We start from the raw sequence: 18,593 nt of genomic DNA, 5'->3' as shown, positions 1-18,593 counted from the left end.
TTTGTCACAATCCAGTATTTGTTCTATTGTTCTTTTCAGCGTGGCAACAGATTGAAAAATTACACCTGGAACTGAACGGCTGTCACATTAAACAAAAAAAAATCCGTCCTCTCAAGCAAGTACTGATTAAAATCCTCCAGACAAGTCTTTATTGGCCAATGAAAGATAGTTACAGTTCTACGAGTTTTTTTATGTCATTTCAAAATGCATCATTTCGAAGATCGTGTTCAAGACAGCATTGCATTTCAGCGTCAATAAAAATGGAAGACCCGTGGAAGCTCAATTTTTCTTCACGTTCTTATTCGGCTTAGCCTTACATATTTGCGTCTCTCGAGTTGATGACTTGATCAGACTAATTGTTAAGTGCCACAAATTTAGAATCATTTGCACAAACCACTCGCTCGCTCTATTTTGGAAAGAGATTGCATTACACCCACAGTGAGAGGCTCGGTTGATGTCTTAAAACAGGAAACACTCTTAAACTCCTCTCCGGGTGCGTTTCATTATGATTGATAGGTTCCAAGGTCTCTTACATCGGCAGAGAAATAGAAAAGAAAATAAGACTGATATCCTTTAGAGAGGAGAGATAAGAAATTGCAGAATACGCGGCCACTTATTTCTTTATCACAAAATAACAATTTCGTGCCCATATTACAGGTCAGCTGTCACTCTAAAGTTAAAAAGAGTTTTTTTAGTATAATCTCGAAACATGAGCTCTCCTGGTCTAAAGTTAGCGTTCTTTCTTTAATTAACGCTTTAAAAACTCTTTCACTAATTTCTCAGTCCTTTCAGAGATTTGGAATTGATTCGTGACGAGCGATAATTGTCTTACCGAAACCCTTAAAACAAACTTGAAGTGGGCGTGGTAATCATATATATAAACTATACTAATTTGACAGAAATTATCAGTTTTAAAGTTTTGTTTATAATCAATGAAACAGACTGGAACAAAATTCATTGATTTTATCAAACATTACACATTGCTTATGTTGCTCCTAATTAACAATTTGTCCTTTTGTCATTTCTTTCGGTAAGAAAATGTTTGTTCGTGGCTTCGTTTCATTACCGGAAATGAGTTCAAGTGACTGCTAGCAGTGGTGCATCTGAAGGCGTCAGAACTCCTTCGATTTGTTAAGCGCAAGTATGAAACGTCAATTTAAAGGTTTAAGAACAGCATAAAAACACTGAAATTAAGCACTTAATCTCACGTCATGGTATGAAGCGAATATAGAAAAGCAAAGAAAATAACAATATACTAATATACTGAGGCTTAGAGATTCAGCGCACATTTCCTCCCAGGAATGTAATACTTGAGCCTTCACTTCCAGTTGACGCCTCTCCTAACGTTAATTAAGAAACATATCGTTAGGGACGCTGTTTAGAAAAGTTATCTTTATCTTTATCTTCTATGCACGAATCTTTTTACTGTTGCCATATTTTTGTGGTCGGATTTTCGCAGTACTCTGTATCCGTCTCTTTGGAATTTCAAAATTGTGTAACAACATCATTTGTTTTTTGCGTATAAGGGCTTGTGAAGCGGTTTTTCAGTTCAGATAGTTAACAACACAAATAGATACATAAATTTCTGACGTCTTTTGCTACGCTTTTGGAGGTCATAATGAATATCAATTTTAAATAATTGAATTAATCTGCAAACAATACAAGGCAAAAATTCCAATAATATACTTTAAATTAGACCATTAGACAGAGATTTAATTTTGTCCTAATTTGTTTCAAACAAGGAAAAATAAAAAAAGTTCTTCTTTTATCATAGTACAAGTAGAATAAATTTTTGGTGCTGGCTTCCCTCCTTCCTTTTGGTAGAGATATCTTTATGGAGAGTTTAAAACAGCTCGCCAGTAGTTAGTTAGTACTGTCATCAGATACACACCATTCAAGATTATTGTTAAAGCGTGAATAAGAGGCATGCAAAGATCACGCGGATGCCCATCGTCGGAACCGGAACCGCTCAGACTAAGCGAATTCCCACCTTATTCCTGAAACTTGGATCGTCTTTAAATATGCACTTCACACGATCATCCAAAAGCAGGATATTGTTACACCAAAATCAACATAAACAACAAAAATAATAGTTATAATAATTATATTAAAACTTATCCACTCAATATTGAAACTTTATATCACTGACCGGCGGAATCGAATGTTTCGCATATCGCAGACAAGCATTTGCGAGTGTTAGTGGTGACTTTCGTCAGGTTTAAATGTTCAAAGCATTTTGTTTGTGACACATTTACCTAAAATAGTTCAATGACTTCACTTGTTCATCGTAATGACGTCTTCAATATTTTCCGGTGACTTTTGTGCGTATCACTGCGGGACGTAAAACCAATGCTCTTGTCGTGATCTCTTTATCCAATCATCAATAAAACAATAACTGAAGGTCACAAACAATTTGGCTATAAATTTCTGAGTTTTCTCAAATCAAGTTTAAAGCTATCGTGCACAGACGATAAGAGATTCTTAGGTCAAACCTGACAGTATGTCGTCCATCATAGTTGATATCTCGTTGGGATTTGCCATTTTCTTGTTACTCTTTACAGCTTCTATTTTGCTGTTTATTTTAAAGTTCTCCAAGAGAAAAGACACAAAAGCTGATTTCACCGTTCAACGATCCAATAACAACAGATTGTCACGGCACCTTGGAAAGCTGGAACAAGTGTTGTTGCAAAGAGAAAAAACAAATAACTGGGGAACTGTAACTTCAGTTTTGCTGTTAGACTCTGAGCAAGAACTCAGTCATGAACTTCTTGAAAAAGCGCTTGGTCTTCTCACAAAACGATATCCCTTGTTACGAATGAGAGTTAAAAACTTCCACGACAACAACCAAGCCTATTTTGAGGAAATGGAAAACCCAGAAACGGTAGACTTTCAGCTCTTAAACAAGACAACAGCTGATAACTGGACAGAAGCCTTTGATGAAGAACTAAACAGTTATTTATTTAACATTGAAAAGGGTCCTTTGTGGCGTGTGAGATTGCTTAAAGAAACCTACAGCCATGGAACATTTCGGAACGCTTTACTTTTTACATTCCAACACGTCATCTGTGACGCGCTATCCATCTTTGAACTTCAAAAATACCTACAGAAATTATTGATTTCTCTCCACAATGGTGAAAAGTTTGAGGTGGAAAGCCTTCCATTAAGACCTCAGTTAGAAGAATTAATTCCCGAACTAGCAAGGCCTAATGTCTTAGAAAGACTGATGTTTTCAAGTTTCTTCATGCTCCAAAAAGTCAAAGCATTGTTTTTCAAACCAAAGAATTTGTTTCTTACGGTTTACCCTCCTGTGGCCAGCACAGAGCCATCGGTAACAAAAAAGACTTGTCTTTTGACTCGAGCTCTCACGAAAGAAGACACTGAATGTTTAATCAAGAGTTGCAAGTCCAACAAGTGTACTGTACATGGTGCAATAACTGCGTCTACGAATTCGGCAATTGCTAGAATTATGCAGCGAGAAAAAGCGAGCTTAAAAGGTCCAGTGGCCGTTGAATCGACGTATTCTATCAGCATGAGAAAAGAATGTGAACCAAAACTGAACAGTAATGAATTCGGTGCTTATGTCACTGGGAGTACATTGTCAACCGCTGTTCCTGTAATCAAAGATCAGAAAGGCTTCTGGGAGCTTGCGCGAACGTGCACTCGCGAGGTCCACGCGCAGATCAAATCCGGAAAGCATCGAAATCTGCTGAAGCTCTATCATTGTATAGATATTCCGACATACTGCAAAATGTCAAATTACGAAGACAACCAGGGTCGTAGAAGCCACATTTTTAACATTAATAATTACGGGTCTCAACAAACAAATCAGCCTGAAAATAGCCCGTATAAATTTGCTGGAACATACTTTGGTGTCCAAGCTGCAAGAACTGGTCATATATTCGGGAACAATTTGATGACCGTAGATGGTCAACTTTACTGGGCTGTTGAATATTTCCCACATGTAACTACAAAGACACAAGCAGAAGAATTCTTTAACTTGTCTCTAGACATACTGAACCAAATGTGTAGTAATCATACATGACTCAACAACGATGAAACTGAGATCTCTATCTTCACAGTTAGAAAAAATAAAAGTGGTAGACGTAATATATTCTTGGTATTTATTCACTTAATAATTTATTGATTATGAGTACCGTGACTGAGGCAAGGTTCAAAGAAATATAATCCTATTTTTTGAGTTCATTCGAAAAAGTTTCTACCAATAATTGTAACACCTTGTGGCTACAAAATTTCTTTTGGTTTTGTCTCAGAAAATAGCGTGCATCATATTTAGGAGAAGAATCAATGATTTTTTTTGTTTTCCGTTTTAGTGGTGAGGGCGTGGAGGGAAATCCTTTTTCAATTACCCTCAAGTTCCGCGATAAAACGTCCAGAGAAAAAACGTGTTCCGTGGCGACTTCTATGGTCCACCATAGGCAGGGTATTTCCCCTATCAGAGGGAAGTACGAATGGTTGCGTTTCCTTTTTGTGTAAAATCAATCGGCTTTGTGATTTAGAGATAATCTTCATCGACGTTGAAAGGGGCTATGTCACGCTATTTGCTTTGTAATTTGATGATGACACATTGACGCTCCGCCATAAAATACAATAAAACTGATCGCAATAAGCTCTTACAACTGTAGGACAAAATGCAAAAAATGCAAGACTGCCTAAAATATTTGTGGATTGAGAAAACAGGATAAGATTTAAGCGGATTGCATTTCGATAATATTGAACAAACGAAAATGTTGTCCGAGGTTTTTCCACGCTTTATGACCGACGCGGCGCTTAGATAAATATCGTTTCTTAGCCGTCAGAATCTTTTCGCTTGTGATCCAATTATTAGTTTACCAGACGCCGAATAGACTCGATATTCTAAACAAGCACCGTGATATCGGCCTGGAAATGCTACGACGAGAATACTGAAGTTGCAATCAGACGTAGCAAAAACAAACTTTAACTTTTATGCATCGGCTTTCAGATGCACGTCACAGCTGATGAAACGCCAAAAAGGGCCATGAAAGGAGAGAAGAAAACCTGCATTGAGAAAACGCGTTTTAGCATAAGAAAAAAAAAAGAGCGTTGAAAAGGTGAATTTTTTTTTTCGTTCTTTTCAGAAAGCGATCCGTTAGTAGGTACAGCCAACGACAAATCTCCTGTAGGGCTATAGCTCGGGAGAATCCTGATTGCCATCAAGAGAGTCGGTGACGTTTTATGAGAGAATCAGTCACAGTGAACGTTTTGTCTGAGGTCTGGCCACATTGTCGGCACATAGCAGTTGATATGAGCGATGCAAACATCCTAGTTGGCACAATTTTGCACTGCACATGCAAAATGTGGTCAGTCAGTTCCCAAAAACGTTAACGGATCCCTGTATTTGTCATTGATTCTTTTGATAAAGATGCTGCAGTCGAGTCCTCAATTAGTCCTGCAGAGGTGAGGAAATCTTTGCGATCACAAACTATCCCATATGCAATCATAAATCGAAATACCAAATATCATAAAAAACTGCCTTCGCAATTTGACACTGATCTCGCAGTATGTCGGAATACCTATACAATCATTGATAAAGCTTCAGCAGATTTCGATGCTCCCGATTTGATCCGCGCTTGGACCTCCGCACCACAAGTGGACAACTGGAGTACAACGGACATCGTTTCTTAGAAGACCAAGCGCTTTTTCAACAAGTTCCTGATTCAGTTCTTACTCGGTGTGTAACAGCAGAACTGAAGTTACAGTTCCCCAGTTATTTGTTTTTTTCTCTTTCTAACTCACCCTTTCCAGCTTTCCAGGGGGGTATTTATATCAGACAGGGACGAACTCAGACTTGAATGAGTTCCGGTATCGGCCTCCACACATTTTCAGGCTTATGCGTTTACATGAGACCGACCTGACAATAGGGAACTTAAGCAACGATAACGGCGACGGCAACGAGAACGTCACAAATGTGCATATCCAGTGGGCAAAAACAATAGCTTTGCACGCCCTGCAAGTGCGTTTTTCACTTTTGTCCATTTCTTTGCCGTCGTCAGCAAAACAACAACGTGAAATAGTCAAATTTTAGGTTTTAAGGAGAACGTCAGCACTTGACGCTAAAGTTTCATTTTCTCCCCTAAATTAAGCGCAGTTCCGACCAATGCCATTTTTGAAGAACTACCACACCCTTGTCATATAAGAAGGGTTGACATGTTTACGAAGTGATTACAATGGCGCGAATTTATATTTTGAGATGACGTTCTCGGTGCCGTCGCCGTCGTCGTTGTATAAGTTCCCTAATGAACTTCAGAGCGATTCGACTTCGTCTCGCTTGCTGGACCGAGACGAGAAATTCCTGTACCGGTAAATTTTGTACCGTTCTCAAGTAAATGACAACAAATCTCAGAAAGGGCCCATCATTCTTCCCGAACCCAGGCACCAAGCATTTCGTCCCGGTTTCATGTTAAGTGGTGCAAAGATTTCATCCTGGCACAACTTCATGCTGATCTGAGTTCGCCCCGGTGAATTTTGCGAAATTTTAAGAATATTTTAAGAATAAACCTAAGGTTAAAATTGTGAAAAAAAATATAAATTCGTGCGTTGAAAATCTGTAAATACAATACATTTCTGTGAGAACTGCTTCTTAAGGACGGTGTCTACTATTGTTATTGTGCATTCGTTCTGCGCATGCTTATTAATACCGGATATATTTTTTGCGCGGTTCAAAACTATGCGGTGAAAGCAGAACTTAGCAAGCGATCTTGGTATCCAACAAAAGAATTGGGTGTAACCATGTATTTTTTAGAGATAATTAAGCTTCAATTTGGAAAAGAACTCCGTACATTGTTTTGTATTTTAAAGCTTTTTACAAATATTGTTGATTAATTATCTTCGAAAAATACGTGGTTACCCCTAATTTTCTTTTTGGATTTCAATAACACTTGTTAAGATCTGCTTTTCCCACATATTCAGTAAACTGCACAAAAATACCTTAATTTGAATTGGTAGGCACCGCCAAAACGACCAAGTGACGTCTGACGTGACATCTTGACCTAACTGACTGCAACGAACAGCGATGGAGCATGCGCACAATGTAACGCGATACAGATCTGGACACCAAACACTTGTAGTTGATACCCCAATACATCCTTAAACGGAAATGTATAATTAAGAATATTACAAGAATATTTTCAGCCTAAAATCGGCAGAAAAATAGGAATATTCAGCCTGGGCCCGAAAAACAATATTCTTATAAAAAAGAAAGAGTATATATGATTAATTTCATATATCATTTTGTTCCTATTATTTTTTTGGTTTAGATGGACTTTATTGTAACTATATCCTGCTTTCGGATGGTCGTAAGAAGCGTATACCGTATTTATTTGATTAAACGCCTAACCTGGAATAAGCGCCCACCCCCCCCCCCCCCCCCCCCGAAAAAAGAAAGTGCACAAGAGTAATACGGGTATTGATTATTACAGTATTTCTTTGATGGCTTACAATCTCTAGTTTCATTGTCTGAGAATTTTATGACAACGTTGGAATTTTTCTCAAAGTTTCATCTGAAATGTCCATGCGGGCACAAAGTTCTTTCAGCCGCAAAATCTCCCGCTCAAACTTCGTGGCTATAGCCCCGCTTGGTGTCCGCGCTTTGAATGTTCCTGGCACAACAAGTCCGTTCTCCAGCCTTCTTGGACCTGAGAAGTACGATGCGTGGATGGCTGACGGAGCTCATTCATTTACAGGTGCAGGAAACATGCGTGGTCCACCTCGTCTTGAAATCGTCAAGTGGGTTCTTAAAGCCTGGGAAACTCCAGCCAGAGAGTTAATTATCCGTTCTTTCAGAAGTTTTGTGCTTATTGTGGCCCCTGACGGATCTGAAGATGATCAGACTCATTGCCTAAAGGAGGGCCAACCTTGTCATGCTGGACAAGATCGCCTGGCATCCATCCACAAAGCCCTAACAGCTTCTCGCGCGACTGACCCATTTGCTGATGTTTACGCTGTCGGATGTTGAGGAGGCAGCAGCAGAAAGTTCACTTATTCATAGGCAGCCCAAGCTCGCGTCACTACCGACCTGACAGACAGCCGTTGAGAATTTAAACGCGTTATAAGACTTTGTATGGGAAATAAAATACCGTCGATTATGAAGCCTAAAAAATGCTCAATTTAACGTTCATTCAATAAAATGAATAAAAATGCATACTCACCTCTGGTGTATTCTTGTGCCTTTTGTAGTTTATTTTACAGTTTCGGGCAGTCCGTGTTTTCAATGTTCTGAGACGAAGTCAAGGCTGCACACTAAGATTTCGACCGTTGTCAGCTCAGACTCGAATCCATCCCAGCCAAGATTTTTTCACGCAAAGCTAAAGCCACATCATTTGCGAACCTCCGTGAATGTTTCGTCGTCAAAAATCCCCACGCACTGCGGCTGGAAATGAGCTTCGATTCCACGATAGGTGATGAATTTAACAGCTGCTGATAACCGCACAGGACATGGAGCTTTGGTCCGAGGTCAAATTATGTTCCACCCGATGAGGTACAGTCATTTCATGTACTTACCCATCCCCACAGCGGCTTCTCGAACATAATTTGACATAATAAGTTCATCCTCTGAAATCAATCTTTGATTGTAGCTCTGACAAAGCATATCTCTTGTCTTTCTTAAACAAGTCATGATTCAGTATTAAGAAAGAAGACAAAGAATCAAAACTGCTGTACAATTAACTAGCGATACCGTAAAATCACTGACGCGACATGCTTAACGCAAACAAGTCAAGTCACAGACGCCGGTCTCGACCCAGTTTCACCTCGGCTACTTGGCGTCCGTGTTGACAAAAACGTCTCGTGCTTAAGCTCTCTATTGTTTTTGAGAAGACCAAGTTCACCATTTGTTTTGGTTTTTCTCTTTCTAACAACACCTATTGGAGCTTTCCAGAGGGGGAATTTACATGAGACAAGGACGAAGTCAGACCAGCACTTTAAGTACCGTCGCTTCTGTTTAGGCCATGTCGCTTGTCGCAATTTGCCCTGACAGAGCCTCAGTAGTTCTTTGGCTGTACTGTTAGAATATGGTGCTCAGTGCTCAGATTTGTCGGAAAGAATATGGGGATTACAAGTAATGGAGAAACTTCAGAATTCAGGGCACAAGCAAAGTAATGGGAAGCTTTGAAAGAACGAAGCATATTTAACAACTATTCGCCGAAGTGGAGCTGGCTAGGGGTGGATATTTACGGAAACGGCAAGGTAAATATCCTCCATTAGCCACCGACACTGAGGTGAATAATTGTTTAGTATATATATTCTAAATAGGGAGATAATATAACACAAAAAGGTTATTTTAACTCATTTATCCCAGCAACGATGACAATGTTTTCTGGCGGAAATACCGCGCGAGTTGCTCGAAGATGAATAGCAAAGCCGAAGGGTATTCGGAGTTTGAGTAGCCAATAAGGGCGCGCCTTCAACGCTTAGTTTGTATAGGTAATCACGTGAGGCCGAGTACTATTAAGGATTAATTGCACAAGTGCTTGAGGGCAATTTGGAAATTTTCCAAAACACAAGTGCAATAGACCATATTCGTATTCCCAGTATTGGACTGAAACTAGCTTGCAATGGAGGCTAATGCGGGGTAATATATTAAAAAGTATTTGCATTTGAAAGGATTTCCCCGCATTAAGCTTCATTGCAAGCTAGTTCCAGTCCAATACTGAGAATACGGATATGGTTTATTAATCCTTAATAGTACGAGGACTCATGCGATTACTTGTTTATCGATAAAGCGCAAAATTAACCAATCAAGATCAAGTAATCAAGCCCTCTCTTGATTACCAAAAATGCCCTCGATTAAGAAAAAAATGCCCTCTGTCTCAGCCAATCAGCGCTCAGTAATTTTGCCCTTTATTGATAAATACTAAAACAATATTGCAACTATGGTAATTCAGAGATAAGGAAATAAGAGGCCATGTGTTCTATAGTTTAGCCGAATAGTGGAAACGTTTTCTGTCGTCTCGAAGGGCTAACAATTTTATTTGACGCTCGCTTTTCACGCAGTTGTTTTCGCGTATTCGGTTTCCCGACTATATGGGGGCCCTTATTAATTAATTTGAGGCACTTAAAGATTCGCTTCCGGCGTTTGTTTGAAGGAGTTCCTTTGTATTTTCTTACACAACATCAAATTATCACCTTGAAATAAGTCAATAATAAGGCTAAGCCGAATAAGAGCCTGAAGAATAAAATGAGATTGAGTTCAATAGCTTCCATGGATCTTCCATTTTTAAAAGAAATTCTGCAATGAAATGCTGTTTTGAACAAAATCATCGTACTAAGTCAATTTGAAATGACATAATGACGATCTCGTAGGGCTGTACAGTCACCCTTCGTTTTCCGGCGAATACTCATCTGGCAGGAGGGTTTTAATCATGACGTGTTTGTGAATGGGTGGACTGATAACGTTTTTTTCCTTACGTCACAGTCGTTTGGTTCCGGGTTGACTTTTCATCTCTCGCCACCCTGAAAATAACAATAGAACAAACGCCCGATGCCACTGTGTAACAACATCTACCAATCATTTTGTGAGATTCGATTATGTTATGGTATTGGAATGAAAAAAATAAGTGGGGTTTTTTTTGGAAAAGAAAGAATAGAAAACCACTCTTCGCATTTTGTTCATCAGTTGAGAAATTATCCATGACGGGACACAAATCTTTGCCGGAAAGTCCAATATATTACTGAAGACTTCGAACCGCGGGAGGTCGCTTCATGCGCAGCGTTTCACTGACCCGTTTTATTTCGTCTTTTTAATCAACATGAGCTACCACATTGCCGGTTAGATGGCAGGGATTGGCAGGTACCAAGGACTTGGTTTAAACCAAATTGAAAATGACACCACCCCACGTGTCAGTGTTTCCGCCGTTTTCCGGAGTTTTGAGGAGTCTACACAATTCAATTCACGCCTGAAAAAGACTACGAGTGTGCTTAAACAATCAAAAGGTGTGTTTGGGCCACAGCGAGCTGCTGTAAGACCACTTGATCCCAGTAATAAGACAATTTTACTTCATTTTGCTATAACAGGCACAATTTAATTCCCAGTTTAGTTTGGTGAAAAAATATCTTTAAGAACTCGACGCCTCTGCAAATTTATTACGCAGGTGGAACTGTTTGGTGAAGCCACTATCTTTATGACGGTGAAAAATATCTAGCTCCGTAACTTCTTACCTATTTTCGCAGTATCTGTTTATTTACGGGATGCTTACAACAACAGAGTGAGCATTTACGCATAATGGTTTTTGAAGCGGTTTAAGAAATTGGAGAAGAGGAAACTTTTGGAGCTCTCCTCTCGACCTGCGCGTCTTTCGATTCGGGAACGCGCGTGTATTTCTCTCCCTCCTTACTCGCTCGCCGAAATTAGAGATCACTCACAGTCAAGCACAGGTCAAATCATCGTGTTCATTAAACAGAATATTGAGGGGGAAAGCGATAACCGTAACAACCAAACGCTGAACCGGAAAGGAAATCTCGTGTCAGCTGGGGAACGTCTAGAACAAAAGCGGCAATGGAAAATTGAGCACGCCTTTTAAAGACGTGCTTAGATGGAATAATACGAAAGCAGGGCTGTGTTAATAATAAACTGAATTCTGAGTGTAATTCCACACATGCTTCGCTTTCAGCTTAGAACTGATTCCTTACATTTGCATTAATGCTAAGAAAGACGCCTTTAAAAGCTGCTGAGTCAACACTTTTCAAAGGATGGTAATCCAGTTTGGTTGTGGCACAGTAACTAAAAATAGCTCAATGACTTAAGTCTTTGCACATAATGACGTCTTAACTTTTCTCTGTAACTTAATTGTCCCTCGCCGTAGGACGCCAAGCGAAATTGCTTCCGTACAGTGTCTTGGTTGAATTGCCTTTGATCAGGCCCTTCGCAGGGCTCAGACGCGAATCCGTAAAGAAGAGCGTGTTGTCCATTCTAATTGACACGACATTGGCATTTGCCATTTTTTTGACATTCGCCACAAGGTTACTTTTGCTGTTTTTTCTTCTCAAAACAACAAGCCATTGATCAATCCTCCTTAATATAAATTGAAAACAAAGTGTGCGTGGAATTTTGTAGTTTATGGTTTTGTTCTCAGAATTCGAATGATTTTTAATTAAAGGGGTTAGGTCACGCTATTTTAGGTAATTTTGTTTCATTTTGTTAATTATGAGCTCGAAACGTCAAATTGGCAGAGCAAGAGTCTTTCATTTGCAAAATCACGGCCACATAACAACTGAGAGTGATTTTCCAGCCGTGTAAATGACATTTTGATATAGACTGATATAAATTTGAAAAAAGGTGGGCCGACGTTTTACAAATTTACCCAAATTCAATCCATTTCAATCCTCTCCAGTTTTGTCCATCCGTGTCCCTTCATGGCTTTCCTGTGTTTTGTTAGAGTTCGTCTATAGTTTTGAACAGTTATTTAGATATTTTAGTTAATTCTATGACCATTCGATCAGTGCTGAAATTGCCTAAAATTGCGTGACCTACCCCCTTTAAGTTACACAGCCATGTTTTCGGATTATTCCGTCTAAGCGTAGTATTTTTGGCTTACCAAGGCGTGCTCAATTTTCTACCGCTTTTAGTCTGGGACGTTCCCCAGCAAGCACGAGATTTCCTTTCCGGTAGTACGTTTGGCTGTTATGTTTGTCGGTTGTTTGCTCATTTTTTCCCTTGATGAACATAATGGACTGGCATGTGCTTGACTTTAGGTAGTGACGCTCGTCGAGAGGGGAGTGCTAACGACAGTGCAGTTGATTTTCGTGTAGTTGTGGGAATAATTCGCCCCCACTCGCTATGCAACTTAACACTTGATTAATCCAGAAACTACTTGTAAACAACACAACAACTCAAAGCCTCGCAACAAAGATGTCTGTCGGGCATACATAATTAAGGTTAGAGACATCAGAGATAAACTTTGAAAACTGTTTGGCTGACATGAACAATTTTCAAAAAGCCCAATCGCAATCAATTTTAATCTTCTTCACCTTTGACCATCCATATCTCTTTTTGTATTTACTGATTCATTCAAACCTTCTTTCATTGTTTTAAGTAGTTATTTTTACGTTTTGCTTGATTTGGTTGCCAGTTCACAGTCACTGAATTTAGCTAAATTTCGCGACACAGCCCTGTGAAGTTTGGCATTGTCTTGACTGGCAGAGAAATTGAATTGATTATTAGATAGCAACTATTTTCATACCTTAAATGGAAGGAGCGCCGATTTTGGAATTGGGTCGTTTATTTTTATCACATTGAAACGAAATTAGTTCATTTATCATTTGAACCTCATTAATTTAACACCTTGTCTATCAGTCGAATTAAGAACTCGTTGTTTTAAAAGGAAGTTTCATTAGCGGAAATAAATGAAATGAGATCGAGTGAAGATCATTTGAAGACGTCATAACACTTCCGATTGTTTATTTTTGTATTTATGTGTTAAACCGCTTCGAAGACCATTATGCGTAAATGAGTTCATTCTGTTGTTGTTAGTCATCCCGTAAATAAACAGATACTGCGAAAATACGCAGAAGTTACAAAGATTTGTTACATCGTTAGAAAGATATTGGCTTCGCCAAACGGTTTCGCCTACGTGATAAAATTGCAGAGGCGTCGAATTTTTTAAAAATTTTGACCCAAGAAATTAAATTGTGCCTATTTCAGGTAAAATGAAGCAACTGTTACATCAGTGAGATCAAGAGATCTTACAGCAGCTCATTGTGACACACACCTTTTGATTGTTTATCTTTTTGAGGCGTGAGTCGGTTAATTTAAACACTGCCTTCTCTCTTTCTTTTCTGACATAAACACTTATTCTCTTCATTCCAATCAGATCTCAGAAAATGATTGGTAGGTTTTGTCACAATCCAGTATTTGTTCTATTGTTCTTTTCAGCGTGGCAACAGATTGAAAAATTACACCTGGAACTGAACGGCTGTCACATTAAACAAAAAAAAATCCGTCCTCTCAAGCAAGTACTGATTAAAATCCTCCAGACAAGTCTTTATTGGCCAATGAAAGATAGTTACAGTTCTACGAGTTTTTTTATGTCATTTCAAAATGCATCATTTCGAAGATCGTGTTCAAGACAGCATTGCATTTCAGCGTCAATAAAAATGGAAGACCCGTGGAAGCTCAATTTTTCTTCACGTTCTTATTCGGCTTAGCCTTACATATTTGCGTCTCTCGAGTTGATGACTTGATCAGACTAATTGTTAAGTGCCACAAATTTAGAATCATTTGCACAAACCACTCGCTCGCTCTATTTTGGAAAGAGATTGCATTACACCCACAGTGAGAGGCTCGGTTGATGTCTTAAAACAGGAAACACTCTTAAACTCCTCTCCGGGTGCGTTTCATTATGATTGATAGGTTCCAAGGTCTCTTACATCGGCAGAGAAATAGAAAAGAAAATAAGACTGATATCCTTTAGAGAGGAGAGATAAGAAATTGCAGAATACGCGGCCACTTATTTCTTTATCACAAAATAACAATTTCGTGCCCATATTACAGGTCAGCTGTCACTCTAAAGTTAAAAAGAGTTTTTTTAGTATAATCTCGAAACATGAGCTCTCCTGGTCTAAAGTTAGCGTTCTTTCTTTAATTAACGCTTTAAAAACTCTTTCACTAATTTCTCAGTCCTTTCAGAGATTTGGAATTGATTCGTGACGAGCGATAATTGTCTTACCGAAACCCTTAAAACAAACTTGAAGTGGGCGTGGTAATCATATATATAAACTATACTAATTTGACAGAAATTATCAGTTTTAAAGTTTTGTTTATAATCAATGAAACAGACTGGAACAAAATTCATTGATTTTATCAAACATTACACATTGCTTATGTTGCTCCTAATTAACAATTTGTCCTTTTGTCATTTCTTTCGGTAAGAAAATGTTTGTTCGTGGCTTCGTTTCATTACCGGAAATGAGTTCAAGTGACTGCTAGCAGTGGTGCATCTGAAGGCGTCAGAACTCCTTCGATTTGTTAAGCGCAAGTATGAAACGTCAATTTAAAGGTTTAAGAACAGCATAAAAACACTGAAATTAAGCACTTAATCTCACGTCATGGTATGAAGCGAATATAGAAAAGCAAAGAAAATAACAATATACTAATATACTGAGGCTTAGAGATTCAGCGCACATTTCCTCCCAGGAATGTAATACTTGAGCCTTCACTTCCAGTTGACGCCTCTCCTAACGTTAATTAAGAAACATATCGTTAGGGACGCTGTTTAGAAAAGTTATCTTTATCTTTATCTTCTATGCACGAATCTTTTTACTGTTGCCATATTTTTGTGGTCGGATTTTCGCAGTACTCTGTATCCGTCTCTTTGGAATTTCAAAATTGTGTAACAACATCATTTGTTTTTTGCGTATAAGGGCTTGTGAAGCGGTTTTTCAGTTCAGATAGTTAACAACACAAATAGATACATAAATTTCTGACGTCTTTTGCTACGCTTTTGGAGGTCATAATGAATATCAATTTTAAATAATTGAATTAATCTGCAAACAATACAAGGCAAAAATTCCAATAATATACTTTAAATTAGACCATTAGACAGAGATTTAATTTTGTCCTAATTTGTTTCAAACAAGGAAAAATAAAAAAAGTTCTTCTTTTATCATAGTACAAGTAGAATAAATTTTTGGTGCTGGCTTCCCTCCTTCCTTTTGGTAGAGATATCTTTATGGAGAGTTTAAAACAGCTCGCCAGTAGTTAGTTAGTACTGTCATCAGATACACACCATTCAAGATTATTGTTAAAGCGTGAATAAGAGGCATGCAAAGATCACGCGGATGCCCATCGTCGGAACCGGAACCGCTCAGACTAAGCGAATTCCCACCTTATTCCTGAAACTTGGATCGTCTTTAAATATGCACTTCACACGATCATCCAAAAGCAGGATATTGTTACACCAAAATCAACATAAACAACAAAAATAATAGTTATAATAATTATATTAAAACTTATCCACTCAATATTGAAACTTTATATCACTGACCGGCGGAATCGAATGTTTCGCATATCGCAGACAAGCATTTGCGAGTGTTAGTGGTGACTTTCGTCAGGTTTAAATGTTCAAAGCATTTTGTTTGTGACACATTTACCTAAAATAGTTCAATGACTTCACTTGTTCATCGTAATGACGTCTTCAATATTTTCCGGTGACTTTTGTGTGTATCACTGCGGGACGTAAAACCAATGCTCTTGTCGTGATCTCTTTATCCAATCATCAATAAAACAATAACTGAAGGTCACAAACAATTTGGCTATAAATTTCTGAGTTTTCTCAAATCAAGTTTAAAGCTATCGTGCACAGACGATAAGAGATTCTTAGGTCAAACCTGACAGTATGTCGTCCATCATAGTTGATATCTCGTTGGGATTTGCCATTTTCTTGTTACTCTTTACAGCTTCTATTTTGCTGTTTATTTTAAAGTTCTCCAAGAGAAAAGACACAAAAGCTGATTTCACCGTTCAACGATCCAATAACAACAGATTGTCACGGCACCTTGGAAAGCTGGAACAAGTGTTGTTGCAAAGAGAAAAAACAAATAACTGGGGAACTGTAACTTCAGTTTTGCTGTTAGACTCTGAGCAAGAACTCAGTCATGAACTTCTTGAAAAAGCGCTTGGTCTTCTCACAAAACGATATCCCTTGTTACGAATGAGAGTTAAAAACTTCCACGACAACAACCAAGCCTATTTTGAGGAAATGGAAAACCCAGAAACGGTAGACTTTCAGCTCTTAAACAAGACAACAGCTGATAACTGGACAGAAGCCTTTGATGAAGAACTAAACAGTTATTTATTTAACATTGAAAAGGGTCCTTTGTGGCGTGTGAGATTGCTTAAAGAAACCTACAGCCATGGAACATTTCGGAACGCTTTACTTTTTACATTCCAACACGTCATCTGTGACGCGCTATCCATCTTTGAACTTCAAAAATACCTACAGAAATTATTGATTTCTCTCCACAATGGTGAAAAGTTTGAGGTGGAAAGCCTTCCATTAAGACCTCAGTTAGAAGAATTAATTCCCGAACTAGCAAGGCCTAATGTCTTAGAAAGACTGATGTTTTCAAGTTTCTTCATGCTCCAAAAAGTCAAAGCATTGTTTTTCAAACCAAAGAATTTGTTTCTTACGGTTTACCCTCCTGTGGCCAGCACAGAGCCATCGGTAACAAAAAAGACTTGTCTTTTGACTCGAGCTCTCACGAAAGAAGACACTGAATGTTTAATCAAGAGTTGCAAGTCCAACAAGTGTACTGTACATGGTGCAATAACTGCGTCTACGAATTCGGCAATTGCTAGAATTATGCAGCGAGAAAAAGCGAGCTTAAAAGGTCCAGTGGCCGTTGAATCGACGTATTCTATCAGCATGAGAAAAGAATGTGAACCAAAACTGAACAGTAATGAATTCGGTGCTTATGTCACTGGGAGTACATTGTCAACCGCTGTTCCTGTAATCAAAGATCAGAAAGGCTTCTGGGAGCTTGCGCGAACGTGCACTCGCGAGGTCCACGCGCAGATCAAATCCGGAAAGCATCGAAATCTGCTGAAGCTCTATCATTGTATAGATATTCCGACATACTGCAAAATGTCAAATTACGAAGACAACCAGGGTCGTAGAAGCCACATTTTTAACATTAATAATTACGGGTCTCAACAAACAAATCAGCCTGAAAATAGCCCGTATAAATTTGCTGGAACATACTTTGGTGTCCAAGCTGCAAGAACTGGTCATATATTCGGGAACAATTTGATGACCGTAGATGGTCAACTTTACTGGGCTGTTGAATATTTCCCACATGTAACTACAAAGACACAAGCAGAAGAATTCTTTAACTTGTCTCTAGACATACTGAACCAAATGTGTAGTAATCATACATGACTCAACAACGATGAAACTGAGATCTCTATCTTCACAGTTAGAAAAAATAAAAGTGGTAGACGTAATATATTCTTGGTATTTATTCACTTAATAATTTATTGATTATGAGTACCGTGACTGAGGCAAGGTTCAAAGAAATATAATCCTATTTTTTGAGTTCATTCGAAAACGTTTCTACCAATAATTGTAACACCTTGTGGCTACAAAATTTCTTTTGGTTTTGTCTCAGAAAATAGCGTGCATCATATTTAGGAGAAGAATCAATGATTTTTTTTGTTTTCCGTTTTAGTGGTGAGGGCGTGGAGGGAAATCCTTTTTCAATTACCCTCAAGTTCCGCGATAAAACGTCCAGAGAAAAAACGTGTTCCGTGGCGACTTCTATGGTCCACCATAGGCAGGGTATTTCCCCTATCAGAGGGAAGTACGAATGGTTGCGTTTCCTTTTTGTGTAAAATCAATCGGCTTTGTGATTTAGAGATAATCTTCATCGACGTTGAAAGGGGCTATGTCACGCTATTTGCTTTGTAATTTGATGATGACACATTGACGCTCCGCCATAAAATACAATAAAACTGATCGCAATAAGCTCTTACAACTGTAGGACAAAATGCAAAAAATGCAAGACTGCCTAAAATATTTGTGGATTGAGAAAACAGGATAAGATTTAAGCGGATTGCATTTCGA

General features: G+C 38.6%; 2 protein-coding genes across 2 annotated transcripts in view; both read left to right on the top strand.

Annotated features, from left to right (window-relative positions):
• Nucleotides 1–2,414: 2,414 nt before the first annotated feature.
• Nucleotides 2,415–4,185, top strand: LOC137997227 (uncharacterized). Its single transcript, XM_068843103.1, has one exon. It carries the CDS (start codon nucleotides 2,501–2,503, stop codon nucleotides 4,040–4,042), a length of 1,542 nt encoding a protein of 513 aa, XP_068699204.1. The 5' UTR covers nucleotides 2,415–2,500; the 3' UTR covers nucleotides 4,043–4,185.
• A 12,098-nt stretch (nucleotides 4,186–16,283) lies between these two features.
• LOC137977229 (uncharacterized) overlaps nucleotides 16,284–18,593 on the top strand; it is a 2,872-nt gene continuing 562 nt past the window's right edge. Inside the window, exon 1 of the mRNA XM_068824487.1 lies at nucleotides 16,284–18,593. This exon is cut by the window's right edge and continues 562 nt beyond it. Within this exon, the coding sequence (XP_068680588.1) occupies nucleotides 16,368–17,909 (1,542 nt within the window). The 5' untranslated portion in view covers nucleotides 16,284–16,367 and the 3' untranslated portion in view covers nucleotides 17,910–18,593.

The sequence above is a fragment of the Montipora foliosa genome, chromosome 1 (assembly GCF_036669935.1).
Source record: "Montipora foliosa isolate CH-2021 chromosome 1, ASM3666993v2, whole genome shotgun sequence".
Lineage (NCBI taxonomy): Eukaryota > Metazoa > Cnidaria > Anthozoa > Scleractinia > Acroporidae > Montipora > Montipora foliosa.
The sequence above is the reverse complement of the archived record's forward strand: the minus strand, read 5'-3'. Positions and strand labels throughout refer to the sequence as shown.

Bases quoted from the DNA above. Each gene is read 5' to 3' on its own strand.
- LOC137997227 (XM_068843103.1), top strand. From the start codon at position 2,501: ATGTCGTCCATCATAGTTGATATCTCGTTGGGATTTGCCATTTTCTTG.